The 25,367-nt window shown below is 44.5% G+C and overlaps 1 protein-coding gene across 1 annotated transcript in view; it reads right to left on the bottom strand.

Moving 5' to 3' along the window:
- Window positions 1-2,122: 2,122 nt before the first annotated feature.
- grid2ipb (glutamate receptor, ionotropic, delta 2 (Grid2) interacting protein, b) overlaps window positions 2,123-25,367 on the bottom strand; it is a gene marked incomplete at its 5' end in the record, with an annotated part of 28,954 nt that continues 5,709 nt past the window's right edge. Inside the window, 22 exons of the mRNA XM_079293711.1 lie at window positions 2,123-2,213; window positions 2,606-2,770; window positions 3,290-3,408; window positions 3,598-3,727; window positions 3,817-3,903; window positions 3,994-4,149; window positions 4,238-4,434; window positions 7,439-7,516; window positions 8,204-8,291; window positions 8,639-8,791; window positions 9,247-10,026; window positions 10,519-10,563; window positions 11,229-11,530; window positions 12,235-12,385; window positions 12,659-12,744; window positions 13,454-13,588; window positions 13,891-14,042; window positions 14,782-14,937; window positions 15,118-15,270; window positions 16,990-17,059; window positions 19,149-19,234; window positions 21,428-21,706. Of these exons, the coding sequence (XP_079149837.1) occupies window positions 2,142-2,213; window positions 2,606-2,770; window positions 3,290-3,408; window positions 3,598-3,727; window positions 3,817-3,903; window positions 3,994-4,149; window positions 4,238-4,434; window positions 7,439-7,516; window positions 8,204-8,291; window positions 8,639-8,791; window positions 9,247-10,026; window positions 10,519-10,563; window positions 11,229-11,530; window positions 12,235-12,385; window positions 12,659-12,744; window positions 13,454-13,588; window positions 13,891-14,042; window positions 14,782-14,937; window positions 15,118-15,270; window positions 16,990-17,059; window positions 19,149-19,234; window positions 21,428-21,706 (3,640 nt within the window). The 3' untranslated portion in view covers window positions 2,123-2,141. The remainder of the gene's footprint in view (window positions 2,214-2,605; window positions 2,771-3,289; window positions 3,409-3,597; window positions 3,728-3,816; window positions 3,904-3,993; window positions 4,150-4,237; window positions 4,435-7,438; window positions 7,517-8,203; window positions 8,292-8,638; window positions 8,792-9,246; window positions 10,027-10,518; window positions 10,564-11,228; window positions 11,531-12,234; window positions 12,386-12,658; window positions 12,745-13,453; window positions 13,589-13,890; window positions 14,043-14,781; window positions 14,938-15,117; window positions 15,271-16,989; window positions 17,060-19,148; window positions 19,235-21,427; window positions 21,707-25,367) is intronic.

A 25,367-nucleotide genomic window follows, 5' to 3' on the forward strand; every position in this document is an offset into this window, starting at 1 on the left:
GTTATAACCCCCCCCCCCCCCTGCTCCTGTACCTCACTGCCTTATCCCCGTGTATTAAAGGGAGCTTGGCTTCTCAAAGCTCTGCAAGACGAACAAATACCATTCAACTAGAATTGGTAATGTTGCATTTTAAGCTCCATAGTTTTGTATGTATGCTGTCTGGTGAGCTTATGGAATTAAAACATGTAATATGTATGCTTGGTTATACACCTTTCCAAAGAAAATAAAGTACATGAAGAACCTATTTAAATCTACTGATGGTTTATATGTTTGTGTACAAATGATAACAGCAGTTTTTACTTTCAGGCATGATATCATTTTTATAGATCAAAAACATATCCTTCATTTGAAAGCATTGAACAAAACGTAAAGGTGATGAAAAGATATAAAACGGTTGTAAAAGGGAGCCTGGCAACCAATAAATAAACCTAACGAGACCAACAGAACTGCGTTTACGTTAAACCTAAATATCCAGGGAGGGAAACGCTACCAGCTGCACATCTTAATACATTAACTGCACCAGCATGCAATTGATTGGGACAAGATACACCGTTACCACACTAGTAGCAGCTAGGATTGCATTTTTACGAGATCAGTCGCCTCGTGAGCCTGACTAAAGCTGCGCATAAAGCATAAATAAAATGGTACATTTCCAGATGACACTTGAATAAGAAAATGAACTAAAGACACACAAGCGTACAATACAAAATGGAAAATGATGAGCTGTGGATAGCAAAAACTGTACATTTACACTCAATAGTTCAACATAATACAGCTACGGGTATTCTTACGTTAGATGAGTCAAGAGAAACCAGAAAAGCAGATAAATGACCATTTACAGGTAGTGCAGGGTTTTCACCACGTGCTGATGTAGTGAGTGGCGCCTCGCTGGGGAAGGTGTTCTGAATAATGTTTGGCAAATGAATACGTTACGGAATGAATTTCGAGCCCACGCAGGCGAAAATCACAACGCTGATGCTGAATGGCCGATGACGAAGGAGGCGTCCCGGTGCACGCGCTGCACGCCGGCCCTGATTGGACAGATTCCAGTGGCTGTTTTGTGATCAGGTTTGAGTCCAGTTGGGATTACTGGAGTCTAAGAAGACCAACTGTAAAAGGTGGATGACCTCATGTCTAAGCCACTGAGGCGAAACATATGATGTTTTCATCCTTGATCGCAGTTGTAAGAGGAAGTGAAGCCCACTGGTTTTACTGGCTAATGCGATGTCTCTATGAACACGTGGTATTGTCGTTTAGGCTGAAAATCACGGAAGTGAGGCCAGAATAATTCAAATTCTAGAAGCGACTTCATCGATAATTGGGAAATGAAATCACCACTGAATACACCAAATGCTGAATTTAAATACCACTGAATTTGGAATTGTTGAAATAATACCATCTATTCGAATTTATTCGAGGATTAAAAAATACTGATGGAAATTTAGTCGTGCAGGGTTGCCAGTTGCTCAATGTGGATACATGATGTTAGAAAACACTGATGTCTATCATCTTAAATCAAATCATGCTGTATGAAGCAGTGAGAGCACCGCTGGAGGAAACGCCAACTAAACCACACTTGTGAATCACCTTGAGTCTAGATAACTGTCGTCAGTCTACATCTACGCTTAATCTTTACAATTTTCAAATATGATCTGATAGAAAATATAAACTTTATATCGTCATGTATTAAAGTAATCTAAATATCCAGACCAGTTGTTTTTATTACTTACATCTCATTGTAATGCAGCGTCAAGATGCACTGGAGCAATCAAAATGTGCATGTATGGTTTCCCTCAACTTTTACTATCTACTGCTATGTAACTATTTTTATTGAAGATGTAAATAATGTAAAGACTGGTTTGAGTGTGCGGTGAGTTCCAGTGGACACCTGAATGTTCCTGCTCTACCCAGCACCTGAAATAACAGTAATATAGCACGCGGAGCACTCGTTAGCTGTTGTGACTATCTACAGATAAATACAGTGCGTCTTCATCCTGTTTGCTGAAGCAGACGTGGTCTCTGTTCCCGTCGGGTTGAGTGTCTCTGTGCGTGATCTTGGCACTTTGATTGTGGGGAGCAGAGTGAAAACGGAGCCGACCGGCCTGTCGATTTGGCCAGACGTCTGCCCGCATTCCTTGCCTTTACCAGGCCAGAGGGGACGACAGTCGGGGACTTCTGGGGTTTTCTGGAGTCTGGGTTTCAGTGAGGGCTCTCTGCAAGACACAAGTCACAGTATAGTGTGTGCCGTCAGATTTCACTCTGACCATGTAGCGTGGCGCTAATTTCTTATATAGATATTTAATTTTATTCGACTCTGGTCAGGCTTCCTGGGGGGCTCCCCACCCATCTTAGTTATGCTGGGATGGTGAACTTCTGTTGACATGAAGGTCTATCGTATGCAACCAAAAGGTTATAAAAAAAAGTCATAGAATAGTATGCATTTAAAAGTCATTAAAATATTATAGTATGCAGGCTGCTGTCAGTCTGCATATATTGCAGACTGCATATATTCATCTTTGAGCTGCTTACCTGCAGGAACAAGACAAATACATCATTGCTGCTTCTGCCGACACAGCTGAAGAGGAACAGTACAGCATCATCTCACCTCAAACTTGCCAATGAACTCTGCGAAGATGGCGAAGAAGGACTCCGTGTTGGCCGACTTGCTGTCCTCCCCGAAGAAGGAGGCCACCTTGGAGAACTCCTCCATGGCTTGGGTCTGCAGAGACTCCAGAGACTGGATGGCAGGGTGGCTGTTCTCCATGAAGCTCTGTGGGTGCAAAGGGCCACACATCAAAGAGGCACACCTGCCAATCCTTACACATCAAAGTCAGTTTACTTGTCATGAGGAGTTCTACTAATGTCTTCTATGGCCCTGAAAAGGAGCTTTCTCAAGACAGGAAATAACCTCGATGAAGTTGCTACAGACTTTTATACAAACTGGAGGTGTTGGAAGGATGTGTGCATTTATCATGCATGGAGATCCAACAAAAGATGAAACTGAATTGATTATACTCTGGACTAAAAGTCAGGATACATTGGCACGTTTCATTAATTCTTACGATGCAAGTAGTTTCCCCCTGTTTCAGTCTTTATGCTAAGCTAAGCTAACCAGTTTCTGGATCTAGCTTCATATTTAATGCACAGACATAAGAGGGACATTGATCTTCTCTGCTAAGCACAAGCATATTTCCCAAAACGTTTCCTTCCATGACACAGCATGTCAGCAGCTTCCATGACCTGGTATATATGTATATGTGTATTACATATTTAAAGCAGTATAGCGTACGCTCATGACGGAGGCAAAGTGGTCCTCGGAGGTGGGTGCGATCGTCAGACAGGCCTTCCTGATGTCCAGGATGGTGGCGTTAAGGTCACTCAGCTCTGCTGTGATGGCCCTCTGGTTCACTGAACACCGTTAGATGGAAACAGTAGCAGTTATTAACACCTGCGCATGGTTTACTTGCTTTTAGTTGAGTCGGCCTGCCCTGCAGTGCACTGCGTACTGTATGGAAATGATCATTTCACAGGCCGGAAGGGCTGCATTTTGCTGCTAAAGCGGAGTTAAAGCGCACTGCTGCTGTAACATCATCGTACCCTTGGCTGCCAGAGGCACCGTTGTGAGGTCTCTGGAAAAGTTGAGCAGCTCTGGGAAGTGTTGGCACAGAGACTTGGCCAGAATGTGGAGGAAGGTGGATTTCCCGTCTACTGTTTTGGTTGTGCTTAGCTGCGGGACAGAAAAGGAAGGAATGAATGACCAAAGAAAACAGTCAGGATGAACATAGCGTGGCTGAAACGCAGGGGTTGTTGCTGTACCTCCGTGAGGAAGTTGATCTTAAAACTGGTTGTCTTGTGGCTCTTGGGCTGGCCGTTGTTGAGGTAATTTCCCATTGCAAGTACAAACTGTGGGCAAAAAAACCAAACAACTTAATGACCACAAGTACTATAAAAATGGATGGCTTCACATACTTTTTCCCTGCTCTGGGTGTTCACCTCCAGGATTTTGGCCAGTTTCTTGCTGCTCTTTAGCTCCACTGAAGCCTTGTAGATGTAATCGTACGCAACCTTCATCTCCTCCATCCTCTCCTGCAGGGTGGTCTTGAAGTGGAGGCTTCGCAGACGGGTTTTATACTCGGGCACCATCAGCATCTGAAACACACAAAAACATGAATTCACTCAAATCATTCCATCTAGATTTTTTTCCCCAACTTTGGTTGAGCGTCCTTTGTTGGCGTACCTGGAAAATGAACTGGTCGGGCTCACTCAGTTTGGCCGGGTCCTGTTCAAACTGCTCGTACTGTTTGACCTCTTCGTTGTCCGGGGCGTACAGCAGCAGCTGCTTGATGTGGGCGGGCTCCAGCCTGTCGGTGGTCATGTCCATCAGGACCTGACGCAGCTCGCTGGCGGAGAGCTTCAGGTGGGCGATGAGGATGGCTGCAGAGAGGAGGAGGAGGAGGAGGGAGGAATACGTGGAGGAATTACTTGCGTTTTTTCGACATTATGAAGAGGATCAACATGTTCCCGAGAAAACCTTTCATCCCCCTCTGACGACGTGTAACTTTCCACCGTGTATTATTTATGGAGAGACTTTGTAAAGATGTTTTTTGCCAAAATGAGATTTCTATTTCACTTTTTCATTTGTATGAGTATGTTATTTACACATGCATCCAAGGCAGTTAAGATATTATCACTCAGAAATAAATCCTAAATATCCCAAGATGTACCAGTTTTATACAACTCACACTGTAAACAGAAACCTAAATAAATTAAAGAAAATGAGCTTTTCACTTGTATTTAACAGTTGCTTTGGCTTCCAATTACAGACCTCTTAAAACGAAATGTTTTTTTTTATCGCCGCATGGTGTTTATCACTTCATTTTAATATTAGTTGCAATTTAAATAGAGTGGTCTGTCACATAATGCTGTAAATACATTTTCATCAATACAGTGTCTGCAGCGGTTATTTGCGCAAATATTATACAAATAGTACAGCAGATGTAATGATTCCACTTTGCATTACGAGCCATTATCACTGTTAAATTCATGTATTACTCACATCTATATTTTCACATTATGTAATTTATTGAACTCATTCAGGCTACCATGCTGTAATTAGGCTAAAAATAATCTCATCCAGCTAATTTAGTTCTTTAGACTCAGTTTAAGGATTGCTATATTAATCTGATTTGATCTCGGATAAGCGCTTTTATTTTGAAATAAAGGTTAACTGAGCAGAGCGTTTAAACTGTCTTCTGTGTTTATATGATTTGCTGAGTGCTGATCATGTCATACAGTAAAATAAGTTAGGTGTGTTGGGAAGCCACCCAGCATGCATTGGGGCAATAGATTCAACGCAACACAGGTGTCATTGCATGTGTTCCTGCATTGTTCCTGGTGTTCTTTTGTTCTACATTGTGCGTCACAACGTGATCACACTTTCACCACACTTCAAAGTTAACCTGTGAATGCGATCAGACTGTGAGTGATGTTGGTGCATGATGGACGTGTTAACAGAGAGCACATTTTAATAACCATGAGGAAAATGAAAACAGTAATTATTTTTAATCATAAAGTGGAACATGTTGTTTTTTTGGATCACCAAGTGAAGACAACATTTTCATCATGAGAACGTGAACATTTATTCTCTTAATCACAAGAAGAGGAAGGAGAGGATGCCGGCGGTCAGTGGAGAATCACCGCTCTTAATTTGGAATGAAGGAAACACGGCAGCAAGAAAGACATTTTACAGAAACTAATACAGCAGGTCAACCATCACACAAAGTACAGGATTATTGACAGTTAGCTGGATCACGAGCCATAACTCCATACATGAACTCATTTACGGATACAAATGGCTCTCTTTCTTAGATTTATGATGAAAGAGTGTTAATAATAATAATAATGATGATTTAAGATGAGAACATGCAGGGTATTGAGAAATCCTTATGGTGATCTGTTATTTTTCACAATAAAGAGTTACTTATACATGATAAAATATACAGAAATATAATAAACAATACACAAGAAAATATAGTTTTGAGATCGTGTGAGCAAAAAGACATGAACTCAACTGATTCTGACTGCTACAAACGGAAATGGGAATAACTCAAATGTATTAAATGATAAACTGCAAAAAGAAATGTGCAATTAAAGATGTTTTTCCATTTTAATAGCATGCTCCTCATTGTCACCGAAAAGTCTCTTTCATGTTCAGTTGGAACCTTCACCTATCATGCACCAACACCACTCGTAGGTTAACTGTATTCACTGGTAACATCCATTTAACAGTCACGAAAGTGTGGAAACATTGTGCGGCACAGTGTAGAAGACAACAACAGCGGTAACAACGCAGGAACACACACAAAATGAATTTATTGCCCCAGTACATGCTGGGAGTGTTGCCAACACACCTGCCGCACGTAACTGCAATCAAATGATCAACAAATCATATCAACACTGACCAGGTTTTTATTTTATTTTCAAAATAAGAGCGCTTATTGAAGATAACGCCAATCCATCCTCAAAATGAGTTCAAAGAACCAAATTAGTTGGATGAGAATGAACAGGATCATTTAAGCCTGATAACAGCATGTTAGCCTGAACTAGTTAAGACACATTTGAAGAACATACTACAATCAAAAAAAAAAAACTCTTCAGTCAAGACAGAAAAATGACAAACAACCTTATTTTTCCAACACAGTGCATGGAATAAAAAAATTATAACCGAATGAACAAAGTGTTTGTCTGTTTACTGCTCCGTATCTTTATGTCATTTATTCGGTCATAGATTTTCATCGACTTCCCGCCGACTGTAATGTGTTTCCTGTACAGAAACTTTGAATGAATTAGCTTTGTGCGACAAAGCTAATCTGAATCTTATTATCACCACAGGCCATGACCTGTGAGTGTAACCTGAACTGGAAATTGCATAGTGTGTGTACATTTTCCGAAACTGACGAAAAAAAGTCTCACTTTCATTGGGTAAGAGAGGCCGTTGTTGTTGTTGTTGGATGGGCTTTGAGTCTCTCCTGACATGCTGCGCTACACTCTGATCACATGATCCAGGATGACAGCTGTTGTCCTTTTCATTGAGATTAAGAATGCCGTGCGCAGACCTGACACTGAGTTCAGGGTCTGCACTTGTGCTTGAAAAAAAACATGCGTCTGTGTGACAGCTGGGTGGAAAAGTGTATGAAAACAATGTGAATGCATTTCACTCGACGTCACTTGCAGTCTCAAAACACAGTTGGCAGAAGTACATCAAGTCAATGGAGAAAATCGATCTCAGTGTTTTGCATTTTAAGATTTGATTGAGTCAAGTCGGCGATTTGAAGCGATCGTAAAATGCTGTTGCGTGTGTGAAATTTTGCCGTCGTCTCACAGACGTGAAACACGACCGTTCAGTGGTGACCGTCTGCCGTGTTTTTATGGTACTTACAGGCGTTGTAGGCTTTCTTGTGAGACAGAATCTCCACCACGTCTTTCTTTTTAAAGTTCTCTGGCAAGAAGGCTGGCTCTAGAGGAGAGACTGATAATATTAACAACAGTGTGAGGATGTGTTCTCCAGGCACCGGGGGTCCACACACACACACACACACACACACACACACACACACACACACACACACACACACACACACACACACACACACACACACACACACACACACACACACACACACACACACACACACACACACACACACACACACACACACACACACACACACACACACACACACACACACACACACACACACACACACACGGGGGAAGGTTGATAGGTTAATAACACAGCTCCGCCGTTTGAGTCACCAGAGGCCAAAACGTCTGAGATATCTCCGATAAATAACGGAGTGTGCTTCCTTTGGCAGAGCCGTGTGATTACTGATCTCTGTCAACACAGGAGAGGAGTTGGGGGGTTATGGTGCCTTATGGAGAATGGATTTGATGAACAGGTGAATGGAGCAGCTCCAAAACAGGTTATGCAGAACATCATAACTGTGAAGGTACAAACAAAACAGGAGATGTCAATAGATAAACACATATATTTACTGTCACTGCAAACAGGTCCTCTGTTAATCAGTTTGACTATCACCGTCTGACAGCAAGCATGATGTACGGTAAATAAAGATGCGACGATGACACTGCAGTATGGGAGAGGGGGGGGGGGGGGGGGGACCACAAGTACACAACGACTTACTGGTTCGGCGTTGAGTCCCGAAGTGCAGATCGAGGTCCAAGAACTTCACCATGTCAGTGAGCTTGTCATAGTCCGAGTCCTCTCCGAGCTAAACACAGACACGGGCACAGTCAAGGCTTTGTCGCGTACAAAGAGCTGTCAAAACCTTTTTTCTTTCCCCACGTCTGATCGGGCTGTAGAGCGAGCCCAAAGATCCACCATGTATTCTCTTTAAAAGAATAAGATTAGTGCCTCCATGCTGCCATGACTCATCAGAGACACGACAGGCACCATGAGTAGGTCTTTCCAAATATGAGCAGAGAATTGTAGGAAGAGTGAGAAAATAAAATTCACAGCCAATGTGCAAAGATTCACAAGTAATCTTACTGTATTTACTGTATTCAAGCTATTTGTTTTGAAGTCACACGTTGTCAAAGGCTAATGCAACGGACTCACCTGACCCCATATCGTTCCCTCAGAGTTCTCCACCTGCTCCCAGCGCAGCCTCTTCACACTCATGTGGTTGGTGTCCGAGGCGTGGTGGCCCGGCTTGGGCAGCGGAGGCGGCTCACAGGGTGGAGGAAGGGGTGGAGGCGGGGGCGGCGGTGCCTTTGGAGATTTACATTCTTATTTTAATCTTCTTCTATAGGACATATGCAACCCCTCACAACTTTAGGTTTTCACCGAGAGATTTGGTAGCATTTTGTTGAAACGGTGCTGGAATCGTCTCCCCACTTTTTACTGTTTACAAACTCTCCCATTCGACATAAAAGGTGACATCACACTCAATACTGCGCACCCACGTTTCAGCAGATGCTGAAGTTTGCTTGAGATTTACCAGCTTTTTCTCACATTTTTCCTTTAAATAGTGTGTGACGGAAGCAAAGAGATGCCAAAAGACGCAGTATGGTCTTTGTTCTGTCAATCTCAAGGTCTGCTATTTGCATACACATATTGTGTGATGCCAAATATAGCATCAAAACTTTTGAAGTTCTGTTGCTAGGGCGCTCACTGCTGTGATTCGTCATCATGTTTTAAATAACTACTGTAAATGTATATGTTACCTGTTGTGACTGGTGCTCCTGTCGTGGGGTTTCATAGCTTTTGGGGTGACTGGGGAGGGTGGAGTGAGAGGCCGGATGCTTCGAGAGCAGCGAGGAGCCCGCGGGGCCTTGGCTCGGACACTGGGACGAGCTGTGCTCTTCGAGGGCCGGCGGCAGCGGGCCCTGGTAGCTGTGTTGGTGGTGGAGCTGGTGGTGTCTCTGGAGGACGAGCTGGCTCGGTCTCAGCGGCTGAGGGGAGGGCTGAGGGGAGGGCTGGAAGATGGGCTGCAGGATAGGCTGGGGCTGGCTGAGCTGCCGGGGGAGGTAGCAGGGGCGAGACGGCTGGGAGGAGCGTAGGGTGGTGGTACCCAGGGTGGAGTGGCTGTGCGGGAGGCGGGTCGTTGTGTTGGTGGTCTGAAAGCGCTGGTGAGCTTTCTCTGCCTCTTCTCTGGTGGAGAGCACTTTGTTTGGAGGACAGCGGCTGGACAGAATGATCCTCGGAGGGGGCGGGGGAGGAGGGATGATGGGGTGTTGCGGCTGGAAGGGCATGCGGCTGCGGGGGACGTGCTCGGGGGAGAAGCGCACCGGCGGTAGTGGGTCAGTGAATTGAACAGGGGGCGGTATCAGAGCTTGGAAAGGCGGGGGAGGCGGGGGGCTCTGGGTGGGAGGTGGCGGGATGGGTTCAGACCCCGAGGAGTAGGAGGGAGACGAGGCCTCGTCGCTGCTACTCTGGTCCTCGCTGCTGCCACTGCTGAGGTGGCGAGGCATGAAGCCCGAGTCCTGGTCCTCCTGGAAACTCATCTGGAGGGAGGAGGAGAACACCATCACACCCGATAATCACAACTCTCACTTCAACGTACTCTAATGCACATCACAAAATGCATTGTGTGGGCTTTATTTATTTATCTTGCTTATCACTCTGGACGTGCAACCGTTCACTTTTTACCTACTAACGGGACAGAAAAGTCATAAAAGATGACAACATAAAACAACATCATATTTATAATGCATGCAATTAAATATTATCAGTGGCCCAACCCAGCTATTTATGGAACACAAGAAATGCAATCTAATAATGTGACGTTAACTGTAAAACACCAAAAATAATACGAAAAAAAGATCAGTTTTACGAACTCAGGCAATTATGTAGGAAACGCTGCGCTCCACAGATGACAAAGCAGTAACACGGCTCTTTGCTCGATGATCTTTACGTCAGCCAGCACCTCCAGATAACATCTTAACCGTAGATAAAATTAGACTCTACTGTGTAACTGAGTATCATGTTTTACTTACAGGCACCCCTCTTCTTCTGAAACCATGACAACCACCTTGATATATCTGTTCATGTGACACAAGTGTTCATTGTAGCGCACATTAGAGCTGCTCCAATGTAAACATGCAACACTACAACGGCATTACTTCAGGCAAATGTGAGTTTGCACAACAGCAAGATTGTCTATGAAATGATGCTACATGTAATATTTTAGCATTGAAAATGTAACTGTGAGACATTCGTATGGTTTCCCTGAACAAACACGACGAGTACAGTTATCTGCTACAGTGCATCTTACATTGTGTGCAACCGGGTCAAGCTGTAAAGCACACAGAGGGTATTGCTCTACAGCACATAACAGGAAGGTAATTACATTGTTCTTTAGCCCAAACAACATGTAAAATATTAAAAAAATGTCAGCAGTGAAGGTACAAATAGTATTCCTGGCATGAGACAGAGACTGTCAAGTTACACTAAGGTATTACAACTAATTAAAAAATGACTTATTTGTCTTTAAAAATAGAAATAATCATTTCTGGCCTCATGATACGTTGCGTGAACTATTCAACAAACCGGAAGTCGCACTCACAATTCATGAAAGGCTTGGTGGAGGAATAATGAGGTATTGAAACGTATAACTCTTGAAAACAAATTGAAAATACCTTAAATTAAAAAGTGTGTGCATAAAAACAGATGATGATGCAGCAGATTGGGGGCGGGTCTTCCTCACCTCCTCGTAGTCGTTGTCCCCGGGTACGAAGTCGTCCACCAGAGTGACCCGGTGGCCCAGCTGCTCGCTCAGAGCGTCCAGGAACTTGTCCGTGTCCCGGCTGCGAGGCGGGCGTGAAAAGGTGAACAGCTTCTTGCGGCGGGTCAGCGTGTTGGGACCGCCGTCCGAGTGCTGAGGGGAAGCGGGGGGGCTTTCCAGGCTGACGTAAGGGTTGGAGTCCACGCTGCTCTGGTGGTGGATCTGGTACACGGGAGTGGGGAGAGGCTCCTTCCAGGACAGCGACAGGCCGGACTTACGACAACCTGTAAAGAAGTGAACCGAAGATGGAATGGTGATGTGCTCAGTGTGCGACATTTGGAGCTCACACTGCAGATGTTTCTATCCAGAGAACTTTTAAATGACTTGTTATGCTACTTAGTCCCTCGAGAAATGACGCGCGACATTCTTGGCCCGGTTGTCGCCTCTGGGATTCTTTCGTCTGAGAGGTTACCATGGCAACAAAATGATCAAGATGATGCAGGCTCTTAAGCACATATTTGGATTGTGCAATTTGAATGAACATGTTCAGTGGTTCTCATGCCGACGTTCCCATCGGATTGGTAAAAATAACTCACGTTTAATGTTAAATGAGCCATAAACACGAGGCTGCAGATGAGATGTGAACATTACTAATCCATGTGAAACTGTTCGTAGGTCAGTGGATCTAATGCCATGTTTGTTACCTGTAATGACCAATGTCCATCACATTCAGCAGCTTGTATTTACAGCAAATCCAGCGTTACTTGAACATGGCAGCAATCATGTGCCATTGAGGCTCAATGGTCCACTATGTTTGGATTCAATAATTCATCCACAAATGCATCAAACCTAACGGGCACATGGTTGTGAACCATTGATGAAAGCATGTGTCTGAAAGCATGCGCACATTGTGTGTGTGTGTGTGTGTGTGTGTGTGTGTGTGTGTGTGTGTGTGTGTGTTTGGGCGTGTGTGTCAGCCCCAGAGTACCTGTGAGAGGGGGGAGCGTGAGGGGGGAGAGTGAGCGCCCGTAGGCCTCAGTCTGTCCCGGGCCCTCTGGCTCTGCTGAGGAGCCGCCCTGCAGTGCCGACGCACTCTTCCCCGCGTACACGTTCTCCAGCTCCGTGTACACGCCTGTTATCTACGGGTGGAGGCATGATCAGCTGGTTAGCACACAAACGCTGCGCCACATCGGCTTTGAAGGTCTGTCGCTCTTAAAGCGGTTTTTTTTTCGGAACAATTTGCACACCACAGGTAAACTGCAACCGTAAAGTTGTATTACCACGTGTTAAATTGCCGTAATTACCAGCAGACCTTCAAATGATGTGAGACCAGAGAGCACATTTAACATAACTAGCATTCATTATGCCAGTTGCTGAGAAGCTAGGCGCTGAAAAGCTGCAGTTATACCTACATGACTGAGGTCAGGGGACTCGGGGAAGGAGGTTCCGTCTCCTGACTGCCTCTCCTCCGGGCTCCCAGATTCATCCACATGAATTCCTAAAGCACAATAAGGCACGAAGAGGGACACATAAGCCTCCTCCTTCCATCCACCCCGAGCCAAGACAGGAGAGAGGATGATGCAAGAGAGGAACAACAGACAAAAAGCTTGGCTCCTGGTGCAGGAGTTAGCAGTGGCAATGGAAAACAGTGGGAACCATGAATGAAATGTGCTGGAAATAAACACTGTATGTGCTTCCAAACAGATAGCGCGGGGACATTATCAAAAGCACAGCTGAGATATGAGAGTTAATGTGTGAATGTATGATGGCCCCATTTTTTGTCTCATGTAGCCTTCAAATATCCACAGAGGATTTGCTGAGCACACCTCTTTTTGAACGCAGCCTCATTACGGAGCTCTGAGCAGTTCAACTGGAGCGACTGGTGGGTTCGATGCCTTGCCCAAGGGAATATAAACAGCACAGTAACTGCTGCAGGAAGCTCATTTACCATCTCTGCCAAGATTTCCCTTGTATGTCCGGGGATTGTAAATAAACAGGTGCAATAATGCTGAAGAGGAGATTTCATCATAATAATATCTCTGTTCAGTTGAGAGTGTCTAAATTCCCCCACTGGTGTGAGATGTTTCTGATCTAGAACGGAGCTGGAAAGCTTTTGAAACCTTGATTTAACCCTTTAGAGACCACACAGATGTTGAGCTACAGGGCAGTACGTCCTTTGCTCTTGCTCTTCGCCACGTGCAGCGTACCCATTCCCAGGTGAGTCCCGATGATGCAGTCGTCGGAGCTCCTCTCCCGAACGATGCCGCGGTACGACGTGCCCGTCACGCGCACGGAGCTGCTCCGCCGGTGGTGCTCCGGGCCTACGTCAGGCTCCAACGCTGCTGCAAAACACACACACACACACACACACACACACAAACACAAACACACACGTCTTTGTTGATCACAAGCTAATCACGCACAGCTGCTTCTTTGCGCCTGTGTTAATTAGAAAGAAACAGCTTCTCAGTACATCGAACACCAGGTGGTTGATAATTAAAGCTTGACTTTTCAATTTCAGACAATTTTTTAAATTATATTGTTTTGTACCTCACACGATAGAAATAATGAATCAAACAAGCAACTTATTGATTGTCTGCTGATACGGTATGTGTGTTATTTCCACGTCGTGTTTTCGTCTCACCGCCGCTCTTGCAGCCCAGGAAGCGCGACAGCTTGCCCTGGCAGCGCTCCTGTTCGTCGTACGTCAGCAGCTGGTAGATGAACTGCCAGATCAGCTGTTTGGCCGGAGTGTCCAACACCGGAAACACGTCTACGATCAGAGTGTCCACATTCCTGCAAACACACAGAGCATCCTTACACATCTTTGTATTACCTTACTGCTTACTGTCAGGACCTGGCTGGATGCACATTCTGTAGAATTAAATACGTATTTTGCTTATAATGCTGCAGAATCACAGGTTTGCGTCATCTGCAGAGCTCCATCCGTCTCTTGTGCGCAAGCCTTCCTCCTTGAGGAGATGCTATCAGTGTGTAATGGGAAGATTAAACTTCCTGCTCAGCTATGTGCATTTGTTTCTCCGCTGCTTTTCCCTCCCTGTCCTGTCACCATCGTTTTTTCCATCTCTCTCTTTCGCCTGCATTTAGAGCGTCCTCAGAATGCGGTAAAAAAAAAAACACAGTTTCCCAGGCAACAGCTACATTTCTGTCAATGTAAGCTAGCTATTTAGGAGTCTTGCCACCAAGATAGTTTTAAAAAAATGCTGAGAACTTAACTTTAAGCTACTTCATTTTTGCAGCTGTCTCTTGCTACCATTTGGAGCTGCCAACCTAATGTACTGATGTTCCCGTGGGGGAAGCTGCATATATTTTTAAGGATTATTTGACTTCCCAAAATCTCCGCAACAACTCCAGCAGCTGCTTCTCGACTCACTTCCTCCCTCAGCTCTCTTCCGTCTGTTTAATATTGCATTGTTGCAGACTGCAGACCTGCGTGTTTCTTATCTCCTCATGCATCCCTCCATGCTCCGTGATCTACTGCTTTCCATCCATCGACCCTCTCCGTCCTACTGACCTGTGCTGGAAGAAGGTCTCCAGGGACTTGCAGACCGTGTACCTCTCCTGGATGGTCAGCAGGTGCTCCAGCTGCTGGCTGAAGGTCCGCCCGTGGACTTTGATGCTCGGCGGAAGAATCTCTGCCACCCACTGCAGAGAACTGAGGGCTGGAGACCTGCACGGCAGACGCAGAAGAAGATTCCCCTTGTTCTTTAATTCGTACATGTTAACCCACTAAAGCATTGTTTCTCCTTTGTTCTGCATCCTTATTGAAAGAAAGACAGCATGACTTGACCGAGGGTTGTGATGCGAGTGAGTTTGTCCCTGCGGACCGGGAGGGTTTGTGTTTAGTGACCTGGAGCGCGGTAGCGTCGCGGGGGCCAGGTTTGGAGACTCCTCTGGGTCGGTTTGGTCTGAGGAGTACTCAGACGAACCCTTCTCCACCACCAGGGTGGGCATCGCCCCGCTGCCCTGCAGCATGGACACCACCTTCTCATGGGAACAGTTCCTACAAAGAGAGAGAGAGCGAGCACGAAAGAGAGGGACAGAGGTTATTGACGGAGAGCTGATGGACTTGGGGCTATAAAGCAGATGGATTGGAGTAATGAAATCTGTCGCAAACTAACGATATCATGTAATTCATATAAGAAGGTTCTTAAAATGGCCTGTGAGCCCTGAAAACAAAGACGGGTTTTCCCCTTCTTATACAGTATCAGAATACTTTAGTATGAAAAAACAAACAGAAAGGGTTTTGTTCGATGTTGTGAATCATCTTGAGACCCCTCACATCTATTTTTCCAAAGATTTTTCTTCCTCAAAGCTTAGCTACAGCTCTCATGACCCATTATGATAATATATGTAAAACTGTATAATTGTGCTCAAGTTCCACACTTCACATGATGACACCTGAGCCAGTTGCATTGGCCGATGAAGAGGGTGAATAAAGCTAGTAAGAGGTCTGTCTGTTAAAGTCGTGCTGCAATTATACATTTTTTATTCACTGAATAAAAAAAATAAATAAAACCAGTAAACTCGAGAAAATAACCATTTTTCAGAGCATCTTGTAAAGTCGCTAATAAAGTAAATTCAAATCTAAATTTTCCAGAGAAATCCTTACAACAAACAAAAACATACTTAACACTGTGAAATGCATGATTTTTGGCTCTGATCTTATCCAGTGACATGCCGGCTGCTTATCAACGCACACTTTTTATATTACGGTACAAAAAGAACATCTTGTTCTTTGAAATGAGATTCTGTATCGACAAGGAATTCTCACATGTTTCGACAAACCTGAGACGAGGACTGTACAGACAAATGTCCACATTAATATTACAGACTCTCGTAGATGACCATACATCATACGCTCACTCTGTAAACACGCCACTGAAAGCTCGACACGTCTTGTATTTTCTTTGCTCTCTCTGGTGAACAACTCCCACTGCTTCTCCTGATCGCCTCCTACTGCTGCAGCACCGCGTTGAACGGCAAAATTATACCGCGCCAATCAAATCTGTACATCAGGCAGCCATGGGAACAGCTCTGGGATTCTTCTCTCACAGAATGAGTAATGCTGGGGGTTTTTCACACAGCACCGGGTGTATTGGCCGATACAGTGCTTGATATATAGCTGAGCTTGTACAGGTACAGTTCACCGTCATCCACTCTGGATTTATGATCCGCACTCCCACACTCACTCTCAGAAAATCAGGAGGCAGAAAGTCAAGAAGTTGTACAGTCCACACAAGAACGACGGCCGCGCCCACAAGAGAAGTTTACAGGCTGCGTTCACGTGCATCGGTTCAAGCACACAGAAAGTGAATAAGTACATTTTTTTAAATGTTGGATTGTACAGCAAATGTCCATCTGTCAAATTATTTCTCAATTAGGCTTATGATGTAAAATGACGCTTGTTTGTTGGTTCAGATCAATATTAAGAGGGTTTCATTTTTCTCCTGAGGATGACTGACCTGAAGCTGCCACAATACAGCTCAGCTCAGAAACAGTGAAACAATGATGAAAATAAAAGCTTCATGTGGTCTGTGATGGATTATCTGGCACAGGGAAAGATGGCTTTTCATAGCAGCAGATGGATTCTCCGGGAGAGAAACAGGTATCTAAATATCATGACTAAGTTCAAGAACTTGGCCAGTAGGCAAAGACAAAATACTACTACAACTACTACTGCTGCTAATAATACTACTAAAGCTTTCCATTAAAGACGAACCTCATGTCCAGTCCATTGAGGAAGAGGATGCGGTCGCCTGTTTTCAGTCCACATTCCTCAGCAGGACTATCTGAGAGGGAGACAGAGATGGCAGAAAATCAAATCAGAGATTGAAACAGGGATTCTGGCACCACCTCACCGGCTGACAAGGTGCGCTGAACAGACGGGCAGAGCGGGGAAAGATGGTGACGAATGCGACACTGTCAATCTGACATCCAACAGAGACGATCGCCATGCTAAATTCTCATTACGTAAGGAAACAGCGCTGTCAAAACAATCCCCGGTGGAATCTGTTCTGCCCGCGCTGTACCCATCCACCGTCGCCTCCTCATCTGTCAACTCACTGCTGAGTTTGCCTCACCTTAAATGTCGTTGTTTTGGTTTTGAGCAAAAGTTTGGACGCAACAAAGTCTCCACGTGATAATGCCGTGTGTGCACATTCGAGGGCCACGAGATCCTGGAGTTTTGAGTTGTTTACCCTCAGTAACGGTGTTCAGATCACGACGAGAGACATGCTATCCACCCCCACTGTCTCCATACCAACCTCCATAAGGCCCACTGAGTCAGTTCTCTCTGGCCGCTGCAGCACATGATGGTGGGAGATGGTGGTGGGCGGGAACAGTGCAGTCATCATCAAACACACGGACACATAACACACACACACACACACACACACCTCCCTCATCACCAAGGAGCCTGGCAAATTCCCTCAACAGTAACTTCGCAGCCTCTCTTGTCTGCTACTTTTGTTTGGAAAAGCAATAACAGTTACCGGTAATTAAATAACCCTTTACTGCTGGAAATAAAAATCAAAAATGGAAGTGATTAAGCAGTGGAAATAGCACAACTGCAGGCCCTAAAAACAATACACCTGAGGTCATGTTCTGATGTAAATCTATCTCGAAAAGATGTTTAAAACAACAACAGATGCTATAAAAATGATCTATAGTTGGATCATACAACAATTTAATCACCTCAAATGAATAGTAGGACATTTGAAATGTTCTTGCATCCTTAACTAGAGTTAGATGAGAAGATTGATACCAACTAGCCTGGCTCTATCCAAAGGTAACAAAAAATAAACACGAGTAGTTTAAACAACTTAAAAATACTGATGAATGAGATAGTTGGTTCGTTTTGGAAGTGTTGGCAGGGTGATATTGTTATCGTTGGATAGAGCCAGGTTACCTGTTTTCCCTCTGTTTCCAGTCTTTATGCTAAGCTAACCAGCTGCTGGCTGTAGCGTCACATTTACCAGACAAACATGAGAGTGGTGTCGATCTTCTCATTTAACTCTCCGGCAGGCAAGCGAACAAGCGTATTTCCCAAAGTGTCCATTTATCTGCTCATTATCTTGGTCGTTTGTTGTGGATTTAGGTTTGTAGGTTTACAGAGCAAGAAATAAAAGATAGTCTGTCCAAAAAGAAGCTTTTCTGAGTGAAGAAAAATCACAAGTTTATAATTCATACAAATAATAGTTTACAACATTGTGATGAAGCGTGCGCGAAGTACGGCATAACAATATTTGATAAGTATAATAAAATGACGAGGGTGATGTTTATATAACATCTGATTTATTTCATATGTCATTTGTAAGAAGTTTGAATTTGTATTGGCAAATTCCGCAAAATAATAATGCATTGTGACAATTAGTACAGTTTGTATTGAACATAAAAAATAAACGTGAATGTCACCGCGTAGCACTGACTGACCGCTCGAAGTGTCTGTTTCAAGTGCTCTACTCTTAACGTTTCGTTGGTGAGTCAGACTAAAACGCTTCCCGGTACAGTCATAATCTCGCTCGCTCACACACACACACACACACACACACACACACACACACACACACACACACACACACACACACACACACACACACACACACACACACACACACACACACACACACACACACACACACACACACACACACACACACACACACACACACACACACACACACACACACACACACACACACACACAGAACCACCTTCAACCCCCAGCAGCTGGCACCACAAGAGGCTCACCCACATAAAACACTTCCGCCCCCCCCCCCCCTCCTCCTTCGCCAGCCGACACAGAACAATATTTGGGGCCAAACCACCGTAACACGGAGCGAGGAGGCGTCTATCAGGGGTTTAAGAGAGAAGAAGTACCTGAGATAACGGCGTCGATGCAGACGGGGGCGTGACCTCGGAGCGTGAAGCCGAAGTTCTTCTTCCCCCGGTAGACACGGATGACCCTGAGGAGCGGCAGGACGTGAGAACGATTAACAGAAGATTTGCAGAAAATAATTCTTGACTTATTATATCGACATAATAGAAGCTCATTATAAAAAATGTTTTTTTTACAATATCATGAAGTTTTCTTTTTTTCATTTGAATCATTTTGTCAATAAAATGTCAGAAAGAATAAAAAAAGCCAATAAAAATGTCTTCAAATGACTTGATTTGTCCAACCTATAGCCCAAAAAAACTAAAATATTCAGTTTAGAAGAATAGAAAACAGAGAGAGCTGACAAAGCCTCACATGTGAGACACTGGAGCCAGAGACTGTTCTACATTTGATGGATTCAACGATGTATCAGTAATTACAGCTGTTGTCATTTCAGGTTTCAGCATTAGTCGCTGAACTACGCTGATGCTCAACAACCTCTCTGTGAATGGAGGGAGAGCCCAGATGTCTCTGGGTGATGGAGGACTCACTCACTGCTGTTTGTGCTTCCCGTTTGTTTTCATATTGTTACATCCTGTAGGTGGGAGTCTGACGCGGGGGGCATGACGCTCGTATTTCAGCCTAATCGTACTTCAGGCTTTTGTTAGTACATAACAATCCCAGCTAGTGCAGCCTCGCCTCCTATCACTCAGTTTTATTCTCCAGCTTCCGGCCAAACAAAAATAATTCATTCTCTCTCTAAAAAAAGGCTCTGACATTTTGCTGATGGTGGTGCTTTGCTCTCATTCACCCCAGTGCAGGAACACCCGGTGGAACCTCCCGTTACATCAAAGATGAGACATTATGGTGTCTATCCACCAGTGCGTTGCCATGGAAACGACTCAAGGCAACAGTGCCTTAATACGTAAACAGGGGGAAGACAAAAAAAAAAAAAGGACGGCGGAAGGGGAGAGAAAAACAGACAAATCTGTTCTTTGATAGCCGCGGTTACTGTTATGTAAGACGAGCTAAATGCAGATGTACGCACTGTGTGTGTGTGTGTGTGTGTGTGTGTGTGAGAGAGAGAGTAGGGTGTTTGGGCAGTGCAGCCACAAAAAGAGGCACACTTGACAAACAGAGACTTCTAAAGGCCTCTCCTGATCGCCATCAGTCAACACCAGCTGTACTTTATACTCATAAGACTCAATGAAACATCAACTAATCGTTGCGCAGCAACTCCAATAAATGGCCTAAATAGACAATTGCCAATGTGTAGCGATTGATTTTCAGTATCAATAACAATGTTAAGACACTATAGTAAATGTCATGTAAAAAATACTAAAATAACCCTTTAAACACATCTTGGGGTGGATTCATAAAAAACGAATTATATTTCCATTTATGAAAATGAATAGGCTTAAATGTTATGATCCATGTATTATCTATCCATCTTTCTATCCATCGATCTATCTGGTGTTTTACTGGGGAGAGACAACAGTGTTGCACAACGCTCTCGAGCGGCATCATTCTGTTCTGGGAAGGCACCAGCATGCTGCACAGCTTCTAATTGTGACTGTGCCACTTACGCCACATGATGTAACCTCTCCCATTTAACACAATCAGCTGTTGCGTGACCTGCCAATATGATAACACGTCAGAGATATTCAGCTGCACATCTTCCCTGTGGATTGAGGCGGATCCTGGGAGTTAGTCCGCTCGTTTGTGTGGGAGTGCACTGCCCCCCCCCCCCCTCCCTGTAATCCTGCACTGAGTCCACTGTGGTGTTATTAATTGGACAATCGTGTGATCAGCATGTTGGTGGGCGGAGGTTGAACGGTCGGGGGCTCTGAAACAGTGCGGGATTAACGTGTTGAATTGATGCGATACAAAGAAGCAAATGGCAGTTTCAGTTTGGCTGGATTGAAACAACAACTTATTTTGGGGTTTTACTGGTGCGAACATCTATTTATAACAGAGATTTGGGGTTATTTTTTAAGTTCAGCGTCGTGACGGGACTCAGAGGAAAACACAAGCTTTAGGATGGAAGAATGTGGAGATGACAGGAAAACAGCAAGGATGGAAAAAGAGACACACTGTCCTCTGTGTCATATACATTTTTAAAACATCCTGCCGGTAAATGTCTGAATATTAAAGTAGTAAGTATTTGGCTGCTGCATTAATGCGTGGAGATGAAACTGTTGGTGGCCTTTCCAACAGTGAACAGCACTTAAAACAGAGCCAAAGCCTCAGTACAAACAACATCTCCAACATGTGTGCTCACCTCTGATTGGGTCTGATGGGGGGATGTGCGGGTATCCCGGAGACAGACTTTCGAAAGCCCCTGTCTCTCTCCGCCTCCCCCCTCCCCCCGGGTTCTCCATCTCTGGGCACCGAGCTGGCCCGCTTGGACCCGTGGCGGCGGTCGGAGTGATCCTCGCTCCGACTGCGCCGGATCCTGCCCTGCGGCTCACTGATGCTCTTGCTGCGGCAGAGTCGGTTGATCACGTTCTGGGACACGGCCTCGTCGAAGCGCTGCCGGTGCTTCTTGGGAATGAAGATTCTGGCGAACATGGTGGCATGTGAGGGGGAAACAGAGGGGGTGATGTTAGTTTTTGTCCACGGGAGGAAAAAAAGAGAGTAGAAAAGAGGACGGATCTACATCACGGATCCACCTCGATCCATTTAAAAAAAACAAAAAAAACATAGAGTCCGGAACCCAAAACCCTGGATTTCCAGAGGAATAACAGCAGCAAGTCAAACATCCAGCATGAGCAGAGATTAAAAAGTGATGATCAGCTGGATCGTTGCTGAAATAATCATCGCAATCCAAGTCCAGACTAATTCAGATCAACAGGCTCCCTCCGTCAACACTCAAAAGGAAAAAAGCTTTTGTTGGACAGCTGAGGGGTCTGCCGTCTCCGGAGACAAGAAAAGATGAGAAGTTGAACTCCTGTTCAGTCAGAGAGAAAAGAGGAGCGAGACCGAGAGGAAAATCTTGGCGTCACTTGCTGCTTGCTGGAGTCTCACTGCAGCAGCGCGAGGCACCAGAGCCAGAATACGGCAAGAGGAAAAGGTGTGGGAGTGAGCGAGCACGGGATTTCTACTCTGCCATCTCTCTCTCCATCTATGTCATCCTCACTCTCTCACTTCCGTCCACGCTTCACCCCTGTGTCACTCAGTCAGTGTGAGCACGGAGCAGGAAGCTGTCATCATCTTCATGAACCAAAACCTCGCCATTTCGACGAAGACACTCAATGTTTACTTGGGGGTTTTTTTTGGCTTCATGAGGTATAATTAACCGAATCAAAAGCAGCACGAAGTAGGTAGATAGGTTTTAACTCAATTAATCATTCTCATTTAAATCAGGAGTCCAGTATTTTATAAACAGCTTCATCTCGTGATAAAAAAAGCTCAGCTAATGTCATTTTCACGAAACACGAACAACACCAAAGGGAACGACCATCACAAACACCACACTCGAAGCTCCTTTATCTTATATTTTCTTAAAGGGGTAGCCCAGAGAGCTTAGTATTACACTTCCATAATGTCGGGGGACTTGCGAGAGGGAGACAAATTTGAAAACGAATGGTCAAAATCGGCACAGCAGAGACGGAGATATGTTGACTTTTTAGTCCATAGTATGGGTCAATCTCCAACAATGCTGGATCCTACAGTTCCCATAATGCAACTCTTCATTACACCCTAAATATCTATCTGTTTCATGCTAAGCTAAGCTAAGCAGCTGCTGAAAGGTAGCTGCATATATACAGTGCAGACTCTGGGCAGAGGAAAGAATATGCAAATTTCTGAAAATGTCAAACTTTTACATAAACGTGAACGATATGACGGAAGATGAGGTGAAAGGGAAATAGCAGCTTGCCTTCTCAGTCAGTCTATCATCCGTCTGTGATCGTGAATGAATCACAGATGTTGTAATTCACTGTGACGGTTTTCAGCTTGTGATTCCCAGAATACCTTTAATCCTTCACTCAAGAATCATATCATATCTACGTCGCAATATCGTCTATTAAGGCCACTGATTGCAAAACTAATTACCCAGAGGAAACGCAGTTAGTTGCAATACTATGCGCGCCCACTTCAAAGACGGCTGAACCTTTCCTTTAAGGTTCGACATGCCTCAGAACAAATTAAGAGGACTGTCGGAGGGGAAGAGTGTGAACATCCTCACAGGTCTAGTTATTAAAAACTGTGTGCATGCATGTGTGGGCGGTTGCCTTGTCTCTTAGTAGCAGTCCTGATCACTTGAATGAAATGTTGCCTGTTGTCGTTGCGTGCATGGGATGACTCATTTTGTTTTGTTCTCATAGTCGACACGGTTGTTTGGGAGACAGCCAGCCCTCAACATGAAGCAGCTCGTACCGTCCACACTTAGCCCCCTCTTTGACATTTTGCGAGCTTATGGCGCCACAAAATGCACGTTTCATTTCGTTTACTGGCCTTGGTGTCGAACCTCAATACCTTTGTTGTACCGACCAGAATGTGACCGTAACGCAGCGTTTCAAACGTCAGATTGACTGTTTTATTCCAGTAAAGGTCACACATGGCTGCTGGTGTTTAGACAGGATTTAACAATGGAACTGTGTCTTCTATTGTTAAACAAAAGAAGTGGAAACTTTTGAGAGGTTTAGCTCTCTTCAGAGGAAGGTATTGGAAACAAATTTTGTCTTGGTGGCGCTACAAAAACACAAGTATCATACACGCACGAATATTGAAATATTCAAACAACACCCAGATCTTAATTGATCTCTCATAGAATTATCTTAAAAATATAAAATCGTAATACCAGAAGGAGAAAGTCTTGAAACACTGGTTAAATGTAAATTAAAGAGAGCCAAGATCCCAGCTGGTACACGGAGCGAGTCAGAAGTTAATTGTTTGATTCCATGTTCGTTGAATCACGGTGGCATTCAGGCCAAATTGAGAGCGGAGCCCCAACACAGATTTTCACAAACTGTTTTGATTCCCACCTACACCAGTCTGTTGTGTTCTAGCCCGATTCACCGCTGATCAGATGAATCAGCGCGGCCTGTGAAGAGCAGCACCAGTGGAGTAATTAGCAACAAACGCGCCGATAGAGACAACTGCTCCCGCTCTACATGTCCTCGAGACGCTAATTACGCTGCAGAAAAACAATTTCCACAGCTAAATAAAGCAATTAGGACACACTTATAGCACAGAGCGATGGAGACGGAGGGAGGAAACCGTCACAGCAAACACGAGGCCCGGCCACTGTTCACTTCGTTATCCAGAATTTTATGCAACGGTATTTCATAAGTCTCACTTACATGTGGAACTTGTGGTTTCCTGTATGAAAATCACAGACACAGGAGATACAGTACCTGGCAAAAATGCTACATTACAAACCTATTGGGCAAGAAAATACTCCTCATCTCAAAGGAATAGAGCATTTCGACATTTCTGACTTTGGGCCCTCCAGTGGTGGTATCCCAAAATGCACCGTGGTAACAATGGATGCGGCTCCCCTCTCGACAGGAGCTCTCCATTCAGCACCACAACAACACAAACCAGCAATGCAGCAGAAGTTAACCTCACCTGCTGCTTGAATTAGTAGCGTGCAATATGGGGTGAACATTATTATCTTTTCACAGAAACAATCTAGCCAAAAGGAGTTTAAAAAAAAACACCCACTGATTAATAATTAGTCTGACAGGCCTTTTTAAATCAATCATTGATGTCATGAGTTGACAACCGTTGGCTACTTTTCTCCCTTTTGTTGGAAATATGCACACTTGCAGTTGCAAAAGTGTCTTCCCTTCAAATCATATTCCATGTTTCGCCGTGGAGAAGACTCAATTGAAAGGTTCGGTAAATCTATACTCATCGTGCCTTGAACAAGCATACACCGTATTATTTTCATGTTGACGCTTACAAGAACTGGTGGTTGTCTAATCTTTTGAACAAATCTTCTCAGTTAAAGACATAGGCCACATATTCTTAGCCTGCTGTCGCTGTTTCATCATTCTCATGCTGATCAGGTTTTGAGGCGTTCATGTGTCTGACTGCAGCCTGAGACAGTGTTGCCTGAGCGCAGACTACAGGCTACAAACAGCAGACTCCTGAGGTATAAATAAATGTCCCTTAGTGTAATGTAGGTGTAGCAACCCACACAGTCCCTCTCTCTGTTTGCTGCCTTCGCTTCCCTGCTATTTGTCATCTATTCATGTCCCGGTAATAACATG

The sequence above is a fragment of the Melanostigma gelatinosum genome (assembly GCF_949748355.1).
Source record: "Melanostigma gelatinosum genome assembly, chromosome: 21".
Classification (NCBI taxonomy): domain Eukaryota; kingdom Metazoa; phylum Chordata; class Actinopteri; order Perciformes; family Zoarcidae; genus Melanostigma; species Melanostigma gelatinosum.